This window comes from Monodon monoceros, unplaced genomic scaffold (assembly GCF_005190385.1).
Source record: "Monodon monoceros isolate NGI ecotype Baffin Bay Population unplaced genomic scaffold, NGI_Narwhal_1 Super_Scaffold_15, whole genome shotgun sequence".
Lineage (NCBI taxonomy): Eukaryota > Metazoa > Chordata > Mammalia > Artiodactyla > Monodontidae > Monodon > Monodon monoceros.
The window spans coordinates 11011371-11038533 of record NW_021703771.1 but is presented as its reverse complement, the minus strand read 5'-3'; the positions used below and the strand labels follow the sequence as shown (position 1 = coordinate 11038533).

Genomic DNA, 27163 nt, shown 5'->3' with positions numbered 1-27163 from the left:
TGGATAAAGAAGAGGTGGTATATATAAAATGGAATACTACTCAGCCATAAAAAAGAATGGAATTTTACCATTTACAACAACATGGATGGACTTGGAGGGTAGGTTGCTAATTAAAATAAGTCAGACAGAGAAAGACAATACTGCGTAATATTGCTTATATGTTGAACTTAAACGATAAAACAAACTAGTGAATACAACAAAAAGAAACAGACTCACAGATAGCATAGAAAACAAACTGGTTTGTTACCAGTGGGGAGAGGGAAAGGGGGAGGGGCAAGGTAGGGATATGGGATTAAAAGGTACAAACTACTATGTATAAATAAGCTACAAGGTTACACTGTACAGCACAGGGAATATAGCCAATATTTTATAATAACTATAAATGGAGCAGAACCTTTAAAATTGTGATTCACTATGCTGTACACCCGAAACTTATATATCGCAAATAAAGAAAAAAAGACTTCTTAAATCAATGTGCAAAAGATAAACGTGGACTCAGAAAAGACGGTACAAAGTAACTTGGAGACTATTAATGGCGGAAAAACAAGCGAGAACAGCTCAATCTCAGCCAAGATAACAGGGTTAACCAAGTCAGATGATTTATTCTTGAGGACAAAAGGGTCACCCATGATGCATCTCACTTAATATTTACACTTGCACCTTGTGTGGAGATTTATTTTTTGAATTAGAAAAAGTCGTGGTTTTACAACTCAAGCAAATACTGCCCATCCCACGAGCCTCTAGCTCTCATGCTGTGGCATTCTCAATGCTCCGATCCCCTTCCGAAAGGGCTTCGAGGTGAAACAAAAACCTGTCTGGCACCGGAGCCACCCGCTCCTGGGCTAACGGGTGTGGCCCGGGTCGGCCGGGTCTGTCCCGCCACCCGGAACGGCAGTCGCCACGATACCACAGAAGCCGGCAGGTGCGTACGAACCGAAGCTCCCGCGAGCGGAGCGAAGACGCGCCTGTGGCGCAATGGCCGAGGCCTCTTCGCCCCACCCAGCCGGGGCCTCGCAGGAGCCAACGCAGCTTCACGCTCTGGGGACAGAGGCCCACACTTTGTTGTCACAGGGCCAAAGATCAGGGGGCGTCCGCCTTCTCCCTCCCCCTTCTACCCTTCTCCCTTTTCCCCTCCCCTCGTCCCTCAGGCTTCTCCCTCCTTCCTCTCTCCCTCCCTCTGGCGTGCCCAGTCGAGTCCCGCTTCCGGTCGGCGGCTGTCTGCGGAAGGGTGTCCCGCCTCTTCCGCCTTTACAGCCGAGGTGGCGGCGGCGGCGGCGGCGGCGGCGGCGGTGGCGGCGGTGGAGGCTGCAGCGCCTGCGCGTCTTCTCTCAGGGTCAGCAGGCGGGTCAGCTGGGCGGTCCACCTGCGCGTCGCGGAGCCGCGCCCGGGGGGTCGATGGCGATGAACTATAACGCGAAGGACGAAGTGGATGGTGGGCCCCCGTGTGCTCCCGGGGGCACCGCTAAGAACCGGAGACCGGATAACACGGCCTTCAAACAGCAACGGCTGCCGGCTTGGCAGCCCATTCTTACCGCCGGCACGGTGCTCCCCACCTTCTTCATCATCGGCCTCATCTTCATCCCCATTGGCATCGGCATCTTCGTCACCTCCAACAACATCCGCGAGATCGAGGTGAGCGGACTGGAGGCAGCGGCGGTGGGAGTTGGCGCCGCGGGAGCGAGGTCCCCCCGCCGGCCCCACTCCTTCCTCAGGTCCCGGGGCTTGACAGGCGGGCCCCGCCCTCCCCCACCTTCTCTCTTCCTCAGTTTCCACTTTCTCTTCCTACGGGTTTTCTGAATTTGCAGTTTTGCCCGCGCTTCCTCTCGCTGTTTACCGGGTTAGAGAGGGGATGAATGTTTAATGCAGAGTGTGGGTCGGGGGAAGAGCGCCCCTTTCCTGGGCGGTGTGTGTGGTTTTAACCTCCAACGGCGGTGGAAAAAAGAAGCAAAGAAAAAGAGAAGTGGAAAGAAGTTATATGGAGATAAAACGCCAGGAGAGTTGACACGGCCAGAGTGTCATTACCTGTGTGGGGATTATCCCGGGACACGGAGATTAACACCTTGGCCATTGTTGGGGAAAAGACCCAGAGTCTTAGAGGCATTGATGATTTTTATGTCAAGAAGGTGTCATGTTACCAGATCACATCTTAGGATGTGTGACCGAGGTGTGTACAGTACCTTTTGAGTTAATAGATGGTTTTAGTTATAGGGCATGAGGTAAAAGGTACTGAAACTTCAATTCCGGTTTTGCCTTTAGGCTACATTGATTAATAACCATGCCCTACATTCGCCCTAGTTTTTTTTTCCCCCCAAACATAAAAAAAAAAAGAAGAAAAGAGTCAACGACCGTAACACAGAGAATAATTTGTGAATTGTCTGCTGAACATTTTACTTTTATAAGACGTGTTAGAGAAACTTGGGGAAGCATCTTGACTTTTGTCAGAGAGACAGTCAGTATCTTCCTCCATCTGCAGTGGTGAACATAGGTTGATACAGGATGTAAATACTTTGTGTAGATGTCCAATATTAAACATCTCATCCACTTTTCTTGAATATCTGAGAAATATTTTTATCTGTTCGAAAGGGGAGGAGCTGGTACAAAGTTCTCTTGATTGCTTCTGTTCTATCAGATTGTGTCATTTTTTCCCCTCTAATTTTATTAAATACTTAAAAATTATGCATACTTTTTAATAGGGCTTTCAAAGCAATTTTATTTCAACTACAGAAATAGGCATACTTTCCAGTTTAATTCACAGTGTTACCCGTAAAAGCAAAATCGTTATATTTTTTAATTGTACAGTGCTCCTTTCTGTGTTAATAATAGTAATAAGAATTGTACAATATCTATAGCCTAGTTTTTAAATCTTTTACTAAAAACTCATTTTCAGTTTAATAACTAAAGAAAGTAACACAGTATTTATTTTTCAGCATAAAGTTTTATCATTTTTATCTCCTAGTAGTCCTTCAAATGTAGTACTTCTTGTTCTCCCAACTGTACGAGGACCACACATATCAGGATGTGAGCAAAGTGGTGTAATACAAGGACCATGGGCTCTAGGCAGGAGTCAGGCAGAGCTGGGTTTAAATTCCAGCTCAGCCACTAACTAGCTCAGCTTATTGGAAAACATAATCTCTCTGAGCCTCCGTTTCCTCACCTGTAAAATCGGTAAATAATGCCTATCTTATGAAATGTGAGAATTAGAAACAATATAGATAATATTCCTGGCACTAAGTTTGTACAATAGTTACTATTATTGTGATGACCCCGAATCAGGAGGTGAGAAATGGAGTCAGAGGGGTTGGTATTTGCTAGTAAGCTAGAAGAGTATTGTAAAATTGAGACAGAAACCAAACCCAGATGTCTTGATTTTCAGTCTTAAGCTTTCATGCTACACTAGGACCCTTACTGCAATGTTAGTAATTAAGTAGAAGAAAATTTAACATTAGAAATTTCATCATCTTATTTAAACTTCTTAGGATTTTTTTTTAAAAAGATTTTTCTAATGTGGACCATTTTTAAAGTCTACATTGAGTTTGTTACTATATTGCTTCTGTTTTCCATTTTGGTTTTTTGGCCACGAGGCATCTGGGATCTTAACTCCCCCACCGGGTATTGAACCCGCACCCCCTGCATAAGAAGGTAAAGTCTTAACCACTGGACTGCCAGAGAAGTCCTTGAAACTTCTTAGGATATTAAGATGAAAGTAGCAATAGTTTGGAATTTTATATGATGAGTATTTACTAAATTATCAGAACTCACCTTCTATAGATATTTACTATACTATGAAGATAAACGTTTACTTTCTTTAACACTTTCAGATTCTGAAATAAAATACAGTTCTTCACACCAAGTAGTTGGTGAAATGGAAATTTCTTTTTTAAAAAAACATTTCTTAAATTAATTTTTATTGGAGTATAGTTGCTTTACAGTGTTGTATTAGTTTCTGCTGTACAGCAAAGTGAATCAGCTATACGTATACATATATCCCCTCTTTTTTGGATTTCCTTCCCATTTAGGTCACCACAGAGCACTGAGTAGGAAATTTCTTAAATAGTTCTCATGTATATAATTCTGATTTCAAGTTGCCTGAAGAGTCTTCTGCAGCTTGATCTAGTTAGAAGGGCACTAAAGTTAAGAGTCAAGGCATCAGAGTTGAAGTCCCAACTTTTACTCCCTAGTTTGTGATCTTAGGCATATTTTTGAGTCTCGATTTTCATTTTACTTGAAAAGCCAAAAGATTCAGACTAGGTGGTCTCTAAGAGGCTGTTCAACTCTAATATTCTGTGACTTCCAACTTTAATGTGATTTAAAGAAAAATGCTGCATATTCAAATTGTATCACCTTTGGAACCAGAGGAAATGAAAATTAGGAATGATTAGGAATTTTGTACCAATGCTCACATACAGTTATGCAAATAGAATAAATTTTTAAAAATTTGTTGATTATGTGGAGATTTCGTTCAGAGTTGGGTCTGGAGTTATTAGAAAAACCTAGGGAGCTTTCCCAAAACACACATGCGTGTTTCCGACTGCTGTCCACCCTTTGTCAGCCACTAGCTTAGTAATAAAATATGTTGAGGGTTATTAAAAGTAAATGTGTAACGAGAGGTTCTTGGCAACATTCACTTCCATACTATAAGTTGCTCACAGCTCTTTGCCTCATTATTGAAAATTTTAAGAACTTGTATTGTTGCATTATCAATACATCAAATTACTAGGCCAAAGGAGACTTGTCCAATCAGAATGCTTTTTTTAAAAAAAATTTATTTATTTATTTGTTTTTATTTTTGGCTGTGTTGGGTCTTTGTTCTGTTCGCGGGCTTTCTCTAGTTGCAGCAAGTGGTGCGCGGGCTTCTCATTGTCGTGGCTTCTCTTGTTGCAGAGCACAGGCTGTAGAGCACAGGCTCAGTAGTTGTGGCACACGGGCTTAGTTGCTTCGCGGCATGTGGGAATCTTCCCAGGCCAGGGATCAAACCCATGTCCCCTGCATTGGCAGGCAGAGCCCCACCCACTGCGCCACCAGGGAGGAAGCCCCCAGAATGCTTTTGTAATATAGCTTGAAGTGCTAAGATCAGAAATCCAGACTTTTTAGGTATAGAAATCAGAGGGTCTTCATCCTTTTCCCAGAAATTTTATACTAAAAAATTACTACTTGTAAAGCATGTTGGACTCTCCTAAAAAGGGAGTAAAAAAGGTATTTAAAAATTTTAATGCTTATATTTGGAAGGATATCTCCTCCCCCCATTAGGTGTATATATCTTGTTTAGTTGGTTTTTAGAGTTTCCATAATCTAATAAAGTTATTAGAAAACTAAAGTTAATTTTACCATTCATAAGAAAATATTTAATATCTCGTTAAGACAAAGACTTAATATCTTCATTTATTATTAGCAGCAAGGAATGAATATTTTCTGGAATTTGGCAATTGTAGGAGTCAGGCACATCTTTCTACCATATAGGTAGTGTTTTTCTAGTTGAGGGCCCTTGTTGGTGAGGCAGAGATATTAATTGAATGGGGCTAACTTGAAACAGGTAGGAGATATTCTTAATTTTTGCAATTTCACACATTTATCTGTGTGAAGTTATATAGTTGTAAATTTTTTTTTAAACTAACTTATTTTTGGCTGCATTGGGTCTTCGTTGCTGCGTGCGGGCTTTCTCTAGTTGCAGCTAGCGGGGGCTATTCTGTTGCGGTGCACGGGCTTCTCTTGTTGCAGAGCACGGGCTCTAGGCACATGGGCTCTGTAGTTGTGGCACGTGGGCTCAGTAGTTGTGGCTTGCGGGCTCTAGAGCTCAGGCTCAGTAGTTGTGGCGCACGGGCTTAGTTGCTCTGCGGCATGTGGGATCTTCCTGGACCAGGCCTCGAACCTGTGTCCCCTGCATTGCCAGGTGGATTCTTAACCACTGCGCCACCTATATAGGAAGTCCTATATAGCTGTAAATTAATGGTTAGGATCAGATGAGGACGTTATTCTGAGTGATATTCAGTATAAACTTAAAACTAAACATTTACTTCAAATTAATATTGCCAAAGTGTTCAACATACGTTTTCGTCAAATTTTAGTGGATTAGGCACTAAAAATTAGGCAAGTGTAAAGATTTTAATAGTCAAATGAATTGCAGTTGCTTAGAAGTTGACTTAGAAGTTGACTCTTGGAAATTAAGAGGTTTGTGGTGTTAGTGTTATCATTTGTTTCTCACGTAACTTTAGTACTTAGGGCAAGGCACGACAAAGTAAGTATGGCTAGCCAGACCATTTTTGTGAAGCCCAGGAACTGAGAATGGTTTTACAGATGAACATTTGCTATTGAGTTTGATGATAGGGAACACTGACTTTGAACTCCAATAATGCGAAATGTTACCCCCCCCCAAAAGAATTTTATTCTTCCTAGTAGACCTGTGTTACCAGAAAATTGTACACAATTGTTATTATATGTTGAATTTCGTCAATAAAAGTGTGTGCAAATTTGTTTTCTCTCTGTTATATAAGAACCTACAAATATCCTCTTGGTTTGCAAAGCCTAAAATATTTACTTTCTGGCTCCTTACAGAAAAGACATTCCTACCCTTGACTTAGAGTTTTAAAGAGACATACTGGCAAATTTAGCAGTTGTTACAAAAATAGCAGTGTTTAACTTATACATTCTGATCCTCAATAATCTTTTCAAGGTAAGTGTAGAGATTACTGATAATTGCTTGTGTTCTACCTTCTTTGTACAAATAGATGTAGAATACCTTAGCTGAATTTACCATTAACCTTGGCGCAGGTAATATCATTCTTCATTTCTTTGTCACAGTCAGATAAAGTTGAAGGAACTAAAGAAAATTGTTTTTGAAATTTTTAATTACCTCTGTCTTCATTAGAGCCTCTAGAAAGGACAAATAATTCTTTTTAATTTTTATCTTTTATTTTTTAATTTTTATCTTTTAAAGATAAATTCTTTAGTGTGGAATCAGTTCAAAGAGGTACTTAAAAATGCCGTTTTAAATTTAATCTAATTAATACTTAAAATGATTTACCTTATTACTCAGCATTTTGTTGAATGACTTGTTTAGATATTATATTGATTTCCTTTAAGACAGATTTACATTCAAAAATGGAAGTTCTCCAGTTCTTATGCAGGGTAAAAATGGCATGTCCTTCAGATTCCTCCTTTCCCACTGCATTAAATTCAGTCAGTTTCTTAAGAATGGGATGTATTTTTAGAATTACTAAGAAGAATTGCCAGTTCGATTTAGGAGAGCAGTTACAATGGTAGCAGAACAAAGTTGAGAAATATGATAACTCTTAAACTAATCCAGTCATCTCCATCTGTTGTTCTGTTTTGCCTCTGGCTCTTTGTTTTGAATTTAAGCTATTGGCAGGTCTCCAGTTTATCATTGTATTCTGCACTGTGCCTTGTATGCTTTTGACATTTAACAGGCATTAATTTTTAAAAATAAGGGAACTGTAGTTCCTCTCCCACCTGGTAGACTCTTTCTTTCTAGGATAAGTTATGAACTATTATCTTTAGTATAAGCTTTTTTTCCCTACCTTTATTAAGGTTACAATTGACAAAAATTGTATTTATTTACAGTGTTCATTGTGATGGCTTGATATATGTGTATACTGTGAAATAATCACCATAATAAAGCTAATTAACATGTCCATCACTTCCCATAGTTACTCTCTTATTAAAAAGACAAGAGATAACAAGTGTTGGTGAGGGTGTAGAGAACAGGGAACTCTTGTGCAATGTAAATTCGTACAGCCATTATGGACCAGAGTATGGAGGTTGCTCAAAAAATTAAAATATAGAACTGTCATAAGATCTAGCACTTCCACTAGGTATATATTTAAAGTAAATCAAATCAGTATCTCGAAGAGATATCTGCACCCCCACATTCACAAACTTTGTTTTTATACCCAAATGGATTTTATGACATTAGGCCAGGCTGCCCTTGAATTTTAGCTCATGGAGGATATAGTGGTCTTTTGATGGTAAAAACTCACAGACTGAGTTAAATTTATCAAGAGTTTTAATCAACATTGAGCATTTTCTGTATGTAAAGTGCTGCTCTGGGCATAGTGGGCGACAGAAAAAAGTTTGTGGACAGGGCCTCTTTTTTTTTACCTTCCCACTCAAACAGAGAACCCTTCTTAAGGTACCTGAACCTGGAATCTTTTGGGGGGAGATGAAACATACATATTAAAGGAAAACCAAGCATTGCTAGATGAGTGGCACAGACAGAAGGAATATGCCTTAGTGGTCCAAAAGAAGACAATATTACATCTGTCTCTAGTAACCATGGAAAACTTTGTGGTGGAAGTGGGCTTTGAGCTGGAACTTGAAGGATAAATAGCACTTCTAAAGAGGAGGTTGGATGCATTCCAAGAAAGGAGATTTATATGAACAAGATTGTAGTGGCAGGAAATCAAAAGGTGTCTAGAGAAAGTAGGAGTAAGGGTAAATAAGCTGGTGCCATGTTGTGGATAGACTGGGTATTTGATGAAGATGAAACCGCCTAACTTAGACTGGGACTTGAACCCACGCGCCGGAACTCGAGCCCAGCCAAAACCCAGACTGAGACTTGAACCCATGGTCTTTTAACTGAGATCACACACCCGGTCTCAGGACTTGGGAGCGGGCTTGGGAGAAGCACACTCCACAGACAGAGTGTGGGCCATTTCAGAAGGTGAGAGCGGCACCAGGGTATGGGGTTGTCAGTTTTTATAGGGGTGGGTAATTTATTTCATAGGCTAATGAGTCGGAGGAATATTCCAGCTATTTTGGGGAGGGAGTGGGAATTTCTAGGAATTGGGCCACTGCCCACTTTTTGACCTTTATGGTCGGCCTTGGAACTGTCCTGGCGCCTGTGAGTGTGTCATTTAGCTTGCTGATGTGTAACAGTGAGTGTATACTGAGGCTCAAGGTCTAGTGGAAGTCGACTTGTCCGCCATCTTGGATCTATTTGGTTCTAAATAAGTTTATGTTGTGTCCTTGGGCTATGTCATTCTTTTAAAGGTTGTGCCCTACCCCCTTCCCTCCTGTTTCAATAAGCTGATGGTGCCCACTGTAGAATGGTTGCAGTGAAGAGCAGTTAGATTTAGGATGTATTATGAAAGTAGAGCTAATAGAATTTTCTCATGTAGTGGATGTGTCGGGTGTGAGAGAAATTGTAGAATCAAAGGTAACTCTAAGATATTTTGGCCTGCATTGGAAGGATGGAAGTGTAATTTTGTAACCAAGCAAGGGCTTGTGTGCCTGGTTGCAGAAAGACAAACTCTGACAGCAAGCATTTGCAGCAAAGTGTAGGGGTTTATTTGCAGGGTGCCGTGCAAGGGCATGGGAGACAAGCCTCAGATCCACTCCAACTCGGTCTTTGAGTTAGGGATGTTTCAAAGGGGCAGAATGGTTTTGGGAATCAGGATATCTTTGGTCTACAGTTCTCTGGCTAGGTGATCCATGGCTCGGGGGTCTGTAGGCTCGCCTTGCCCTGGAGAAACAGCCTGAGTTTGTGTGTTAATGATGGTATCTACAACAAAAATTTTAGTACATTAAGGATGTTATCGACAACAGCAATCTTAGTCATCTGACTCTGGATGATTAGTGTTCAGTTAGTGCAGAATTGATGTCAGAGGGGACAAAAAAGGGAACAAAGCTTTGGCGAGAGAGATTAATCATAAACTCAGTAAGGGAACACGGTTTTAGGGAAACTTGGCTTCAATTTATCAAGATGGGGAAGACTGTAGAAAAAGTTTTAGTGTGATAGTAGGGGGTTAGGGTGTGAGAAGCTGAGTAAAGAGTTCTGTTTTTAACTTGAGATGCCTTTTAAACATCCAAGTCGGAAATAATGAGTATACAATTGAATATATGAGGCTAGAGTTTAGGGGGAAGGTTGAGACTGGGTTTAAGCATTGAGGATTCATCAGTGTAGATGATATACAAAGACATAAGATGGAATGAAGTCAAAAGAGTGATTATAGGTCAAAAAAAGTGAGAACATCCAAAGAAAGCCCTGAGTCACTCCAGTGCTTATAGAAGTTGGGGAGATGAGGAGGAACTAGCACGGAGACTGGAAAGGAGCAGCCAGTGAGGACTGAGGGCTGGCCTTTGGGTTTATAACATGAAAGGAGCAGTCTTGCAGTGAATGGTGTCACTGTCCATGAGGGTTTTCAAGCCAGAAACTCTGGAAGTCTACCTAAGCTTATCATCCCATCTCTAGGCGTTAAGTTCTATAGGTTTTACTTTCTCTATATTTTTAAAATCTTTTTTCCCATTACCACTGCCTTTTTCTTAGTTTATATTCTTAACATTTCTCATCTGGATTATTGCAGTAGCATTCTTTTTTTTCTTTTTTCGTTCTAGTCTGGCATTTTCTTTAGTCTTTCTGCATGTCACTGCCAGAGTGATCTTTTAAACAGCCTAATCTGAATATTTCATTCTCTTGCTTAAAATTTCTTGTATGTCTCCCTGTAGCATTCAGGATAATGTTCAAAACCCTTAATGTGAAATGTAACTTTCTTCATGACAGGCTACTTTCTGTTCCTCTGGCCTCGTCTCCTACCACTTCCCTGCCCTTTGCTCTAACCATAGCAAACTGCTGTAGCTTATGGGATGTGGCATGCTGCTAGATCTACCTGAAATGTCCTTCCTTTTCTTGTTCTACCATGGTTTTCAAATTACGTTCCTGTCAACACTATGGAAAGTCTTCCCTGATTTCTCCCCTTTCCATTTTCAAGGAAAATGATATATATAATACTGCAAGATCAAACATGTATAACTATGATATCCATCCATATCTGAAGGCAAACAAATTTGCTTATTGAACAGTAATTCAGAACAGTAAAAATTTAGCAAACAAGGTTTTTGGCAAATTCTGCAAGCAGAAGAGGGATGATGATGGTTTTAAAACTGGCAGATTTTTTTGATGCTTATTTTAGAAGGAGGTACTGTTGTATACTTATTAATTCTGAAAAGCTGGAAACCGTAGACCAACCTCCAATTACATGGATTTCTCGTTTAATTTCTAAATTAATTAAAATGTAAGAATGATTATGTGACATTTAATAACATTGTACATCACCATGCTGAGTAAGTTGGCTATTGTTCTAAGCTCTCAGGTCTCACGTTATATACAATTATATTTAACTTTGAGAAAGTTTTTAGAAATTATTTGTTTTTCCTTGATTTTTAAAACAATAGAATGTACTTTTTCTTCTCCCTTTTAAAAAACTGGCATGAAGTCTCAAAGCTTGATTTGTACTGGAAGAAGTGAGAGTCAAATTCAAGGATACTAAGCATATTGCTAAGGAAGAATTGACAGAACTTGGGTGCTAATTCCCAGGAGGATGCCAAGATTTTGAGCTTGGATGCTTGGGACAATGGTGGTACCATTTATAGGCATCAAAAGACCACAGTTGGGTGTGAGATTATGGGGTTCAGTGAATCATCACTGTTGATTTTTTTTTTTAAGTAAAGTTTTTAGTGAAGCGTAATGCCCCCCCTCGCCCCCTGCCCCAAATTAACAAGTCACATATGTCTGACTTAGTTTTGGAAAGATCACTGTGGATTTGAAATAGAGAGAGATGGTAAGAGTTTCAAGTGGGAGGGAAGAAATTCAACCAAATGAATACATCTAGGGATATAAAAATGGGACTGGGGAGTGAAAATAAGACCAGTGGTGATTTAGAGAGGAGAGTATAATGTATGAAATATGATATGAGGCAGCATGAGGTTATCGTCACAAAGTAGCACTGGAGACAAAGATAAAAGCCACTGATGTTTGAACATCAGTTACATGACTATACAGAAACAATGTTTTATATAGAAAAGACCATGTATTTCCTTAAAATAAGAGCCCTGCTTTACTCATATTAACTGCTTATCTGTTCCTTTGATCTACCCTGTTACATAGATTGGAGCATAATTAGAAAAGCCCTTTTCATCAGTTCTGTCCTAGGCAGTTTTTATAACTTGATACTTTTGTAAGAGTTTTAAGGGGTAAACTAAAACTTCAGGTTGGAATTTACTTTTTCGTTTGTAGAAATGCATTAAATGCCAGATATAAAAACTTTGTGTATGAAACTTTATATTATAAAATTCTATTTCAGATTCTAAAAGTTAAGATGGTGCTAGAATGACATCTACCTATCATAACAAAGTTGTTGTTTTTGATCTGTATTTTAGGTGAAAACTCTGAAGATTTGGTAGTACTGTTTAAAACGTCAGCATATTCATGAATGGTGCCAATTTTATTTTTAAAATATAATGTCTTTTAAATTGACTTCCATATTTCTAAATTATTGTATGGTGCATGTTATTCAGGATTAATGGGAGGCAGAAGTGCAGTCTAATGGAAAGAACAGCAACTTTGGCGCTAGCCAGATATGATTATATCACTGTCATGGATTGAAATGTGTCCCAGTGAAAGATGTGCTGAAATCTTAACTCCTAGTACCTGTGAATGTGACTTTATTTGGAAATAGAGTCATTGCAAGTGTAATCAAGATGAGGTTATTCGGGTGGGCTCCTATCCAGTATGACCGGTGTCCCTATAAGAAGGGACAGGCACAGAGGGAAGAAGATGTGAAGACAGGGATATAGGGAGAACTGTGTAACAGCAGAGACAGAGGTGGTGTGATGCAGCTGCAAACGAAGGAATGCCGGCCGCTGCTAGAAGCTAGCAGGAGGCAAGGACGGTTTCTCCCCAGAGTCTCAGAGGGAGAATAGCCCTGCTGACACCTTGAATTCAGACTTCTAGCCTCCAGAACTGTGAGAGAAGAAATTTCTCTTGTTCTAAGACACCCAGTTTGTGGTATTTTGTTTCACCAGCCCTAGGAAACTAATAATAGTCACATACTAGCTGATTGGCTTTGGGCAGTCATTTAACCTCTGAATCTCAATCTCTCTGTAAAAGATTAAAATAGTTCTGGTATGGAATAGACATTTGGGAAATAATAGCTAGTTTTTCTATTGCTATTCCTTCTTCAAAGATAGTTTACATTTGTATATCACCTAATTCATTCATTTATCATTTCCACCTGTGAGCATGAGACTTACTGATTGAATTAGAAGTAAACATCTTTTCTGTGGCTCCCACTCAGATTCTTTAAGCTACGGAAACATGCAGCAGATTTCATGTGACCCATAGAATTTTATTAGGATATAAAGGATTGAGCATGTTCTATAGCTATCAGTTTAGAACTAAGCTTTTGAGTTTTTAAAAGCTAATCTTCAAAAATAAAAGAGTGACTGAATTAAAAAAAAATTGAACTCTTAACTTTTAACAGGCTCTAAATAATTTAAGTATGTTTCAACTGAAGGAAAACCCATAACCTAAAAGCTGGGAGTTAAGTTTTGTTTGGGGATCTTACTGAGGACTACAGTCCAGGACACAGCCTCTCAGCTCTGAGAAACTGCTCCGAAGAGGTAAGGCAAGAGTCAGGATGTGCAGGAGTCTTTGCTGGACTAACCACAAAGAACAGGCATCCAAAGTTCATGATTTTAGTGCTTTTCTGTGTGTGGGAAGATGCAAGAGTCTGGGCTCACTGAAATTATACCTTACATGTGCATCTTAACTATCTCGGGCCAGTATCTAAAACACAGAATGCTTCCTGTTTTTTTTCCATCCTGAATCTTCCCTCAGGGTGCACTGTTGGTGGGCAGCTGCGATGTCTAATGGCTTGACCCTTGTAGGGCTGGGACGGGGGCCACATTCCCTGTCCACATATGTATGTTTATTTCTTTCCTCCACCCCCTTTATCTGATGAGCTTTTTAAAAAATTAATTAATTTATTTATTTTTGGCTGTGTTGGGTCTTCGTTTCTGCGCGAGGGCTTTCTCCAGTTGCGGCAAGCGGGGGCCACTCTTCATCGCGGTGCGCGGGCCTCTCACTATCGCGGCCTCTCTTGTTGCGGAGAACGGGCTCCAGACACGCAGGCTCAGTAGCTGTGGCTCACGGGCCCAGTTGCTCCGTGGCATGTGGGATTTTCCCAGACCAGGGCTCGAACCCATGTCCCCGGCATCGGCAGGCGGACTTTCAACCACTGCACCACCAGGGAAGCCCTGATGAGCATTTCTGAAGGGAATTTTTCTTATTGATGTATTACCAATTTAATAAAAAAGAAGCATTTTAAATACTTTTTTAAATGTTCGGTACTCCACAACATCCTGCTGTCTTTTTGTGCCTCTTTTACTGTTCCTCTCACTCTCTCAATCAATGCCCACCTTCTTTCCTACTCAGGCCTAGGTTATACAAATTACCTTGTCTACAGTCATAGGAATCTCTGTGGAAAATTCAGTGCTGTCCCTCATGTTTGAGCTTTGAGTAGGAAGCAGTGTAACTTGCATTACTTCCTCTGAGGCAAGAACGTGGACCATGGCTCAGACTTTACAGCCTTTTCTTTTTGCCGAAGATCTCTGAGTAGCAAAGCAGGGAAGTTGGCTGCTGTTGTGTCACACCAGTGGCATCAGCATGACTTATAAAACTAAAGAATCTGCTCTAGGCCCCTCGGGCAAGGTTACCGTCTTGACCTTCCTATCCCCTCGCTCCTCTGCCTTGCCTGATGGTAACTGAACGAGCTTCCTGGTGGCTGCTGAGGTTACTGCACCTCGTGTGTGCAGCAGTGTCGGTGGAGGGTGCTATCTCCTGAAGCTTCTGATGCCGTTGTTTCTAAGAATTCTACAACAGTACCGGGATGGCCTTTTCCACAGCTCTATCCCCATTTTGTCACCTGGACTGCAAAGCCACACTGCTCTAGCTTAGAGTGGCTCGTCACAAAAGCTACCCCTTTAGCTTCGGCTCTGCAATCCAATTCCACTTTCCTGGTTTCTGAGACCTAGATTTTCCTTATTACTGGTGGCCAACTGTTTTATAAATGGACACTGTAGAAAAATTAGATACCTTAGCTGGAGAACCCCTGATTGATTATCAGATTCTTAACTCAGAACTTTGTCCTAAATTCTTGTTTCTTGGGTTTGTTCCTGTGCTAAGCCCTCAGTTAGAGATTGTCCCTCTTGGTACTGTCTCCCTGTAGATAACATCCACTTGTCAGCCCTCATGGAGAAATTTGCTAGATACTGGATTGGGTATGTGTTTCCATAGTACCTGTACTTCTTTTACCAAAACACCCATTCCATCTTAGTGACCGTGTTCTGTATTAGACAGTGAGCTCCATGTGATTAGGTATTGGGATGAGTCCCTCTTGCCTGGAACACACAGACATTCAAGTAAATATTAAGTTAATAAGTGATTCTTTCCTGACAGGGTGTTCAGGAAGAAATCAAAGTCTCGTTATCTTAGACTTTTAAAAAAATCTGTTGTCATATCAATACAAGTGTTTGATTATGTTAGCTTCTCTGTCTCCACTTCCTTATTTCCTTTTTTTAATTTTAATCTTTTTGGCTGCGTTGGGTCTTCGTTGCTGCACGCGAGCTTTCTCTAGTTGCAGCGAGTGGGGTCTACTCTTTGTTGTGGTGCGCGGGCTTCTCATTGCGGTGGCTTCTCTTGTTGCGGAGCACGGGCTCTAGGCGCACGGGCTTCAGTAGTTGTGGCTCGTGGGTTCAGTTGCTCCACAGCATGTGGAATCTTCCTGGATCAGGGATCGAACCCGTGTCCCCTGTATTGGCAGGTGGATTTTAACCACCACGCCACCAGGGTAGTCCCATTTCCTTATTTCCTGAAGGACATTTTTAACACTTGGGATTATTTAACTTTCAGAGGCTTTGTTGTCAGCAATATTAACCAACTCTGGGTAGCTTACAGGGGAAAGGGATTTATTGGAGGAGATTGGATAGCTCTCACACAAAATAGATAGGAGGTCTAGAGGATCAGGTTTGGAGACAGGAGGGAAGGAAGGGAAGTTTGGAAGCAGAAACAGTGGCTCAGATGCCACAGCTGCTGTTGAGTTCCCTGTTCGACTTCTGCTGCGCTGCTGAGCTCATCACACTCACTCCTCTCCGATTTATGTGGAGATTCAGTTCTCTAGTCTCAATCAGGATTGATCGTATGTATGCTCTTGTCCTGGCTCCTGGGGTTAGGGAGAGGAAGGACTCATTTATTCCCTTGGTTTCTGAAGTGGAAGTTGGAGCCTGGCCTGCCTCCAAAACTCTCCACCAGGAGAATTCCCCAGGGCTTGGAAGTGTGTTTGGGTGCTGGGCACCCAAATTAACAACAATAAGTCACAGTTATCCCCCAGATTTATCTTCATTCTTATAATCTATAGGCTCTGAGTTTGTATATCAGAAAGGATGGTATGTTCATTGTGCAAGAGGACATAGAATGGTGGAGAGAACAGAGGTTTTGTAGAAAGGCAGAGCTGGTTTCAAATTCTTGATGGGTGATCTTGGGAAAATTACTAAACCTCCCTAAATGTCAGTTTCCTAGGTTAAAATGAGGAAAATAAAAATTAACTTTTCAGGACTACGTTTTAATGAGATGGTGTGTGTTAAGTGCTTATAATGTCTGACACTTAGTATATCCATTCAATAAACAGTGGCCAGTAAAACAAAGCATGTAGTTACGGATCCAGTTTACCTTTTAGCGTTGTCTCGTTTCCTTCCAACATGAAAACTCTCTCCACAAATCCAAAGTGTCATCCTGAAATGTACCTGTGCTCTCTACCTTCGTGCTTCTCCATATGTCACCTTTTTCCATCCTTTTTTTCCTTTTAATGGCTCAGTTCAAATCCTCTTTTCTTCTTCGTGAGAAAGTGCTAGTCAATCTAGTACTTACTGCCCTCTTTGCCGTTCAGTTTAGCACTTAACGTTTATAGTCATTTTCTTTGTGTTTATGCACTGTCTTTGATTTGATAGTCTTCTGGAGGGCCAAGGGGACTGACTACGGTGGTGAGGAAGCAGTTTAGTAGAAGGAACATTGGACTTGGAGTAAAAAATCCTTGCTTCTAGCGTAGCACCAGCTAGTGCTGTTCGTGTATCCTTGGGCAAGTTTCTGAATGTTATCTTTATGTAAAATGAGGATAATACTATAGAATTTTGGTGAGGATCAGATGAAATATGTGTGGAATAGAAAGGACTGTGTAAACTGTATCGACTAAGTATAAGATATGATGACTTTTGTATCTTCATGTCATGCCTTGCACATAGTAAGGCTTAAAATGTTAATGACAGTTTTTTTACTTTCAGAATTTCCTGGAATCAAAAGCCATGCAATTTTTTGTACATTTAAAAAAGTATAATTAAAAGATTGTGATGAAAATGTTATAGCTATTCTTTGAAGTATAATTTAACATTCAGCAATAATTCTTGGTTTCAAAAAATGTTCAGGTTTAATATACTGTAGTATAATTTATTAGATTTCACATTCCATCATATTATTCTTGTTCAGTTAAATAAAGAATATATATCTTTGCTTAATCACAGCTGATGATCTGTCTTTCCTCCTTTGCCCTAGAAAATAATTTGAAAGAGAGTGGTTTAAGAGGTTTCTGTTCAAAGGCAAACAATATGGTAATAGGCCCAGCTGACAACTTTTTTTTTTAATCCTTAGATTTGACTTAGAAGAGAGAGAAGATGTGCAGAGATTATTAAATTAAAAAAATCGAAAAAAATTAATATATTTTAACATAGATTTTTAAATATAGTTGATTTTTCTAAATGTTCTCATGTTTTCTTTCATCTTGTCAAAATCATAAAAGTTGGCTTTTAAGTGCAATATTGTGCATGAATAAGCCCTGGGTGGAAAGCTGTGGCCCCGCAGGTTTAGTGAAAAATTATATATGTTTTATCTCTCTTCATTTAGGAGACCTGTTTTTTTAGCTTGTTTTAATTACATGCCTAGCTTCTCTTAGATATTTGCAGTGAATGAAAATTTTCTCTAAACAAAGTTTCATTAGTAAGTAAGCTTTGATGGAGGACATTTCAATAGGTTATATCGGAATTTGACAAAACCAAGTTTTGTTAAGCAGTTTTGTGGTTTTTGAAAAGCAATTAGATGTAATTTTTAAAATTATTAAAAAAAATTTTATTGGAGTATGGTTGATTAACAGTGTTTTGTTAGTTTCAGGTGTACAGCAAAGTGATTCACTTATGCATATACATATATTCATTCTTTTTCAGATTCTTTACCCATATAGGTTATTACAGAATATTGAGTAGAGTTCCCTGTGCTACCCAGTAGCTCCTTGTTGGTTATCTATTTTATATATGGTAGTATGTGTATGTTAATCCCAAGCTCCTAATTTATACCCCCTGCCCCATTTCCCCTTTGGTAACCATAAGTTTGTTTTTGAAATCTGTGAGTCTGTTTCTGTTTTGTAAATAAGTTCATTTTTTAAATTAGATTCCACGTATGAGTGATATCATATGATATTTGTCTTTCTCTGTCTGACTTAGTTTGATAATCTCTAGTTCCATCCATGTTGCTGCAAATGGCATTCTTTTGTTCTTTATTTATGGCTGAGTAATGCTCCATTGTATATATGTACCACATCTTTTTTTTTTTTAAGATTTATTTATTATTTATTTATTTTTGGCTGTGTTGGGTCTTAGTTGCGGCACGTGGGATCTGCACTGAGGCATGCAGGATCTTTTGTTGAGGTGCGTGGCCTTCTCTCTAGTTGTGGCGTGTGGGTTTTCTCCTCTCTAGTTGTGGCGTGCAGTCTCCAGGGTGTGTGGGCTCTGTAGTGGTGCGTGGGTTCCAGAGCGCTTGGGCTCTGTAGTTTTGCGGCACGTGGGCTGTAGTTGAGGCACGTGAGCTCAGTAGTTGTGGCACCCAGGCTTAGTTGCCCCACTGCGTGTGGGATCTTAGTTCCCTGACCAGGGATCAAACCCGCGTCCCCTGCATCTTAAGGTGGATTCTTTACCACTGGACCACCAGGGAAGTCCCTGTGTACCACATCTTCTTTATCCATTCCTCTGTCGATAGCCATTTAGGTTGCTTCCATGTCTTGGCTGTTGTAAATAGTGCTGCAGTGAACATTGGGGTGCATGTATTTTTTCGAATTGTGGTTTTCTCTGGATATATGCCCAGGAGTGGGATGGCTGGATAATGTGGTAGTTCTGTTTTTAGTTTTTTAAGGAACCTCCATACTGTTCTCCATAGCAAGAATAGGTACAATTGTAAATTGTACCAATTTACATTGCCACCAACAATATAGGAGGGTTCTGTAGATGTTGTAATTTGATGCTCTATTTTCTATATACATATTTTAACCTTTTTTTTAATTATGAAAAGAAATTGAATATCCATATATAAAGTTTAAATGTTCAGCTTCAGAAATAAAGATTAGTTGGCTTTTTTTTTTACTTTATTAAAGACAATTAATTAGGGTTGCTAATGATAAAATTCTTATTTATCAAGAGAGTGATAAGTCATAGTCTGGGAGAAAAAATTGTTAAAAGGCATATCTGATAAAGGACTGTTACCAAAATGTACAAAGAACTCTTAATAGTCAATAAAAGAAAATGGAAAACCCTATTAAAAATGGGCAAAAGACCTGAACAGATACCTCACCTGACAATATCTTAGTCAGCTTAGGTTGCTATAACAAAATGTAGACTAGGTGGCTTAAACAACGGGTACTCATTTCTCACAGTCCTTGAGGCAGGGATGTCCAAGATCATGGTGCTGATAGGTTCAGTTCTTGGTGAGGACCCTCTTTCTGGCTTGCAGATGGCCACCTTTTTGCTGTGTCCTTACCACGGCATAGAGAGAAGGAGCTCTGATTTCTTTTCCTCTTCTTATTAAGGATACTAATCCCATCATGGGGGCTCCACCGTCCTGACCTCATCTAAACCTAATTACTTTCCAAAGGCCTACTACCAAATGCTATCATACTGGGGATTAGGGCTTCAGCATAGAATTTGGAGGGAGAGGAGACACAAACATTTAGTTCATACATTCTGCCCCTGTGCTCCTCAAATTCATGTCCTCACATGCAAAATACTTTCATTCCATCATCAGCCCCAAAAGTCTCAACTGGTTCCAGTATCGACTCTAAAGTCTAAACTGTCTTCTCAATATCATTTTAATCAGATATGGGTGAGACTCAAGGTATGATTCATCCTGAGGCAAAATTTCTCTCCAGCTGTGAACCTGTGGAACCAGATGTGCTTCCAAAATTCCATGGAGGGACAGGCATAGTATACACACTCAAATTTGAAAGGGGAAGAAATGAAAAGAAAGGGGTGATGAGTTCCAAGCAAGTCTCCAAAACCTAGCAAGACAAATGTCATCAGATCTTAAGGCTGGAGAATAATACTCTCTGGTCTGACACTCTGCCTTCAGGACCCGCTGGGGTAGAAGTCCTGCCCCGAGGCTCCGGATTGCTGCCCTCTGGTCTGTTGAGCTCCTCCCCCAGTATGAACCGAGGATGTAGCCATGATGGTCTCGAAATCATCTTTGGGATCATTCTTCTCATCTTGGAGAATCAATAGCACATTCTGTAGCCGAATGGCTGTATGGGCCAGTCCTGTAGGATCTAAGCAAGTCCCTCAGCTTTCCTTCATTTTGTCCCTTCTCTTTCCCCTTCCGTTCACACTGGCAGTGTTTCTGCTGGAATGGCTGATTAGGTCCATGGTTCAAATCCACACTAATCTCTTTATCGAATGATTGTTCAGCTACACCGTAGTATTCTCTTCAGAACAAGCTTTCTCATTTTTTGTAGTATGGATAGGTTTGAGAATTTTCCAAATCATAAGTTTTGGTCCCTTTTTGCTTAACATTATTCCTTAGTCCACTTGTTTCTCTCTTCTTCCATTTTACTATAAGCAGTCAGGTGGAACCAAGACACTCTTTGAACACTGTGCTTGGAAATCTACCTAAATATCCAGTTTCATCCCTCACAAGTTCTACATTCCACAAAACACTAGAGCACACTTTAGCCAAATTCTCTGCCACTTTATGACAAGGATCACCTTTTTTTCCATTGTCCAATAATGTTCCTCATTTCTGAGTAGGACCTCACCAGGATGGCCTTTTACCATCTATGTTTCTACCAATATTCTAATCACATTTATTTATTAATTCTCTAAGGAGATGGAAGCTTTCTTTCTAACTCTCCTCATTTCTCTCTGAGATGTCACCAGAATCACCTTTGATGTTTATATTTCTAGCATGCATCTCAAATCTCCAGCCTCTAACCGTTTCCCAGTTCCAAAGCCACTTCTTTTTGAGTATTTGTTAAAACAGCACCCCACTTTTCAGTACCGAAATCTGTCAATTTGGGCTGCTATAAAAATATATATATATAACTGATTCATTTTGTTGTAAAGCAGAAATTAACACACCATTGTAAAGCAATTATACTCTAATAAAGATGTTAAAAAACAAAAAAAATAATATAGACTAGATGGCTTAAAAAACAGACATTTATTTCTCACAGTCTTAGAGGCTGGGAAGTCTAGATCAGGGTGCTGGCAGATTCAGTTCCTTCAGATTCTTCACCCTGAAAAGGGTGGAGACCCTTTTCCTGACTTGTATTGATAGATGGCTGCCTTCTCACTTTGTCCTCACGTAGCTGAGAGAGAGAGAGAGAGAGAGAGAGAGAGAGAGAGGGAGAGGGAGAGGGAGAGGGAGAGAGAGAGAGAGAGCATGAGCGCGAGCACGCTCTGGTCTTTCTTCTTCATCTTAGGAGGATACTAGTCGTATCACAGAGGCCCTACCTTCATGACCTCATCTAAACCTAATCCAGGGACTTCCCTGGTGGCGCAGTGGTTAAGAATCTACCTGCCAATACAGGGGACACAGGTTCGATCCCTGGTCCAGGAAGATCCCACATGCCGTGGAGCAACTGAGCCTGTGCGCCACAACTACTGAGCCTGCACTCTGGAGCCCTCGAGCCACAGCTACTGGGCCCGCATGCTACAACTACTGAAGCCCTCATGCTCTAGAGCCTGCACACCGCAGCTCCTGAGCCCGTGCATCGCAACTGCTGAAACCCGTGTGCTCTAGAACCCACATGCTGCAACTACGGAAGCCTGCATGCCTAGAGCCCGTGCTCTGCAACAAGAGAAGCCACCGTAATGAGTAGCCCGCGCACCTCAACAAAGAGTAGCCCCTGCTCGCCACAACTAGAGAAAGCCCGCGCGCCGTGACAAAGACCTAACGCAGCCAAAAATATAAATAAAATTTAAAAGATAAATAACCCTAATCAATGTCCCCACCTCCAAATTAATCACATTGGGAATTAGGGCTTCAACATATGAATTTTGGGGGGACATAAACCTTTAGTCCATAGTACACAGATGGCAAGTAAACAAGTGATCATTAGGGAATTGCAAATTAAAACAACAGTGAGATACCACTACACACCTGTTAGTGAAAACCCAAAACGTCAACAGCTCCACATGCTGGTGAGGTTGTGGAGCAACAGGAACTCATTCATTGCTGGTGGGAATGCAAAGTGGTGCAGTCACTTTGGAAGACAGTTTGGCAGTCTCTTACAAAACTAAACATACTCTTACCATGAAATCCAGCATTTCTACTCCTTGTTATTTACATAAATGGGCTGAAAGCTTAGGTCCACACAAAAACCTGCATGTGGATGTTTATAGCAGTTTTACTTGTACTTGACAAAACTTGGAAACAACCAAGATATCCTTCAGCAGGTGAATGGGTAAATAATCTGTGGTGGACCAAGAAAATGGAATAATCTTCAATGCTAAAAAGAAATGTGCTGTCAAGCCATGAAAAGACAGTGAGGAACCTTAAACGCATATTCCTAAGTGAAAGAGGTAAATCCGAAAAGGCTACATACTTTATGATTCCAATTATGTGACATTCTGGAAAAGGCAGAACTATGGAGACAGTAAAAAGATCCATGGTTGTCAGGGCTTAGGGATAAGGGAGGAATGAATAGACAGAGTACAGAGGATCTTTTAGGCAGTGCAACTATTCTGTGTGATACTGTGATGGTGTATATATGTCATTATACCCTTGTCAAAACCCATGGAATGTACAACACCTAGAGTGAATCTTAAGGTAAACCACTGCCTTTGGGTGATAATGATGTGTCATTGTAGGGTCATCATTGGTAGCAAATGTATTACTCTGGTGAGGGATATTGATAATCAAGGAGATTGTGTATGTGTAGGTCCAGGGAGTATATGGGAACTCTGTAGTTTGCACTCAGTTTCGCTGTGAACCTCAAACCACTCTAAAAAAGAAAATCTATTAAAAAATTCGTATAATGGAAAAAGTTTTCTCATTTTAGCTATCAGGTCAGGTCTTCTGACAACAGCTGGTGTACTGCAATTCAATTCTGACACTGACCACCTGAGTTAGTGTCAGACTCCACAGGTGTAAGGGCATGGTCCCCAACAATATACTTCAGTACCACTCAGACACCAGCTGCAAGTCAGGCTACCCATACTTCTGGCCAACTAGCTACAAATCCGGGAGTTCCCAAGCCCCCCTCTCCCCGACTGCCCTCACTTCAGATGCCAGTTGCAAGTTCAGAGGTCTCCAGGCCACTTGCATTTCTGACCAACTGCCTATAAATATGGGAGGTTACTGTAACTTCTCTCAGGTTCCATAATTTGCTGGAATGACTCAGAACTCAGGGAAGTGCTAGACTTACAATTATAGTTTTATCATAAATAATATAAACTAGGACCAGCTAAATGAAGAGACACATTTGGCAAGGTCTGGGAGAGTCTTGAATATAGAGCTTCGTGCCCTCTCCCTGTAGAATCAGGGCACATTGATGGGTTAACCAACCCGGGAGCTCACCTGTGGTGGCCAGAGTTTTTATTGGAATTCCATGATGTAGGCATGATTGATTAAACATTGGCCACATGATTGAACTAAATTTCCAGCCTTCTCCCTCTTTCCAGAGTTTGGGCTGGTCCAGAGTCCCTAATCACATCTAGTCTTTCTGGTGACCAGCCCTCACCTGAGCCATCTCCTTAGCATAAACTCTAGGGTGACTCAAGGGGCTTATCAAAAACAAATGCACTCTTATCACCAGGGGAATTTAAGGGATTTAGAGGCTCCCTGCCAGGAACCCAGGAGAAAGATAAGACAGATTCTTAATTATCCAACACCAGGTTTTAAAGAAATGGTAGTCCTTGAGAAACCTGGTAGTTTTTTGTTTGTGTTTGTTTTTTTAATTTGAAAATGTGCCATGGAAAGCTGAGATGATGGAAAAGTTGTTTAGACTTTGTAGTTATTTAAACCTTGATACATAATGCAGTTTGAATTTTATATTTATGATTTTATGCGTAAATGTATTTCTTTTGGTAAAAAGGAGAGATGAGCCAGTAGGATGACATAGGACCCTTTCCAGTCAAAATAAACAGATGACCTTATAAAAAGGTTTTTTCTGGGCTGTTATTGCTCCATCAGGCTCATTTTTCCCTCTGATAGCAAATTATTTCAGAGTGTATCCACTTTCTCCAAGGAAGTGTGCTTAGTTATATTTTTCTCTTGCAGATTGATTATACCGGAACAGACCCTTCCAGTCCCTGCAATAAATGTTTGTCTCCGAATGTGACACCTTGTATTTGTACCATTAACTTCACACTGGAACAGTCATTTGAGGTCTGTATTCCCAAGTAGTGTTTTAGAAAAGCCATGCTTTAAAAAATATTGATATTATATTAAATTTTTTTTTTACTAGTTATTTTCTTCTTGTTGATATGTTGCTTTAATTTATTGGGAATCTATACACTTTTGAGGAAGATTGTTTTGTTTTGCTATTGGATTATGCTGTCTGATAATTAAATACATTAATTTAATAGTTTATTGTAGTTAGTAGTTTAAATTTAAAACCTATTCTTTTTCTGGAAAATTTTATAACTGTACAAAAATTTTTTTTGTATCAAGTTTCTATCTACATCTACTTGTATTTAAAAAATTATTGCTCAAACTGTTTTGCCTACTTTTAATACTATAAGTTTTACTTTGGAAAATAAATACTAATTCACCCATTATTGCATTATTTTCTCATCAGATATGATACTTTAACATAAATGCAAACACTTAGTAAAACCTTATTGACAAGCAGTTAGAATACCATCCATGTGTGTGTGTGTGTGTGTGTGTGTGTGTGTGTGTGTGTGGTCTGTGTGTCTTTTGCATTCACACTTACCTGTCATTCTTCTTGGAAACTGAGCAGATGCTAAAGGACACAAAGATTCAGAAATAGGCATGATAAGACCTGTTTATGTTCTCCTTTACCTGAAAATTGAGCTTTAAAAAATTATTGTTTTATTCTTCAGGGAGCAAAACTGCTTTAATACATGCCAACTTTTTAGATTTTTGTAGCTATGCTTTAGATTTTCTTAAAGGTCGTGATGACTTTTGAGGTCCCTAATAGATGGTTGCCATCTAGTGGTTATGGATGCTGTTGCCCTGAGATAGTGGACTGTAACGCTCCCTTTTTAAAAAATATGAAAATAAATTAGAGAGAAGACAGGAATTTAATTATTTTGTTTTGGCAGAAATAACATATAACTTTAAAACATCATAAAAATCTGATTTTTTATGTGATGGACAAACTATAAGTTGCATTAAGTTCTGCTTTTGTCAGAACAGGCAGAATTAAAGACATGGAAGAGACTTGTAATGATTTAGAAGCTCCACTAGTTTCTTCCCCCATACAAAAACATTAAGCATTTCAGAACTCTTCTTCTGCAAAGGTGATCATCCTCAGATTCATTCTTTTGTGGGCTCTGTGTTCCTTTACAAGCCCAAGCTGAATTAGACTAAAGCCTTTTCATAGAACAAAAAACCAACCAACCAAATAAATAAATGAAAGATTTCTATGTAAGTGTTTTCTTTATAAGGAATGGGAAAGTTTGCATATTTTGACATTTGAAAATCAAGCTTTAAATAAATGATTGTGTATATGAAAACAGCAAATCAAATAAAGCAAAATGTTATTGAATTCCTTTTTTTTTTCTGAATTCCTTTTAATTGAGTATAAGGTTATAGACAATGGAGGTAACAACCAGAAAGGAGAAAATAGCTGATGTTTTTGCCACCTCTAAAAATCTTAGTCATTCAAGATGACTTCATAACATCTTCTAAATAGTTACAATGTATGTAGGTTACCCTTATTTCCCAGGTTATTTCCAAGTTGACTCCACTGAATACATTAAAGTACTTTTCTTGATTATTATAAAGTGACTCATTATCTTAGATACTTTACTAATTATTAATTTGTTCATTACTAATATTATATAGTATCCTACTGAGAAATTTACTATGACCCAATTCAAGTTCAGAATTTATTTTGGGCAGTAATTGAAAGCTTGAAAGCATTATTCCTTTGAAAAGTTCATGCTAATTGGATGAAGACCAATCTGAATTAGAGAAGATTTAAAATTGAAAGTAGGGACTTCCCTGGCGGTCCAGTGGTTAAGGCTTTGCCTTTCAGTGCAGGGGGTGCAGGTTCGATCCCTGGTCGGGGAACTAAGATCCCACATGCCTCATGGCCAAAAAACCAAAACATAAAACAGAAGCAATATTGTAACAAATTCAGTAAAGACTTTAAAAATGGTCCACATCAAAAAAAAAATCTTTAAAAAAAAAAAAATAAAACTGAAAGTTGATCAGACTAGGCTAATAGATTCCTTGAGAGCTTTTTTGTTTGTTTGTTTGTTTTAATGTAAATAGACGTCCTTGAGGTCTTTCAGAGTATTTTCAAAGTTGACTCTTGGAGTTTTGACCTTATTTGATTTGATTCTTTAACAGTATTTGATTTGGTTTGATTGTTTAACCTTATTTACAATTTGTACCATTTTAGATTGCTAAGTACTGGTAGAATTCACCCCAGTAACTGTTTTAAGTTATCACAAATTCTAAACTAGTGCAAATTACATAGCTTTTATGTATGCATGAAACAACTTCATACTTAATAGTTTTATATGAACATTTTTTCCCTTTCTGTTTCTCTAGGGCAATGTGTTTATGTATTATGGACTGTCTAATTTCTATCAAAACCATCGTCGTTATGTGAAATCTCGAGATGATAGTCAACTAAATGGAGATCCTAGTGCTTTACTTGTAAGTAAAATGATGGAACATGAAACTACGGTGTCTAAGAACTAAGAACATGTGGTAATTGTTCAATTAGAAATGTTAAATTTAATAATGTTAGATGAAATTAAAGTGTTGTTTGACATTTTTAGTTTGTTTAGTGAAGGTTTTTAGTTAAAATTTTTTCCCCTGGAATTTGCACAGATTAATGATTTCTTGCAGCCAGAGGACACGTTACAA

General features: G+C 39.5%; 1 protein-coding gene across 1 annotated transcript in view; it reads left to right on the top strand.

Annotated features, from left to right (window-relative positions):
* Positions 1-1211: 1211 nt before the first annotated feature.
* Positions 1212-27163, top strand: part of TMEM30A (transmembrane protein 30A) — a 41584-nt gene continuing 15632 nt past the window's right edge. The window contains exons 1-3 of the mRNA XM_029223969.1: positions 1212-1632; positions 24374-24481; positions 26843-26950. Coding sequence (XP_029079802.1) covers positions 1396-1632; positions 24374-24481; positions 26843-26950 — 453 coding nt within the window. The 5' untranslated portion in view covers positions 1212-1395. The remainder of the gene's footprint in view (positions 1633-24373; positions 24482-26842; positions 26951-27163) is intronic.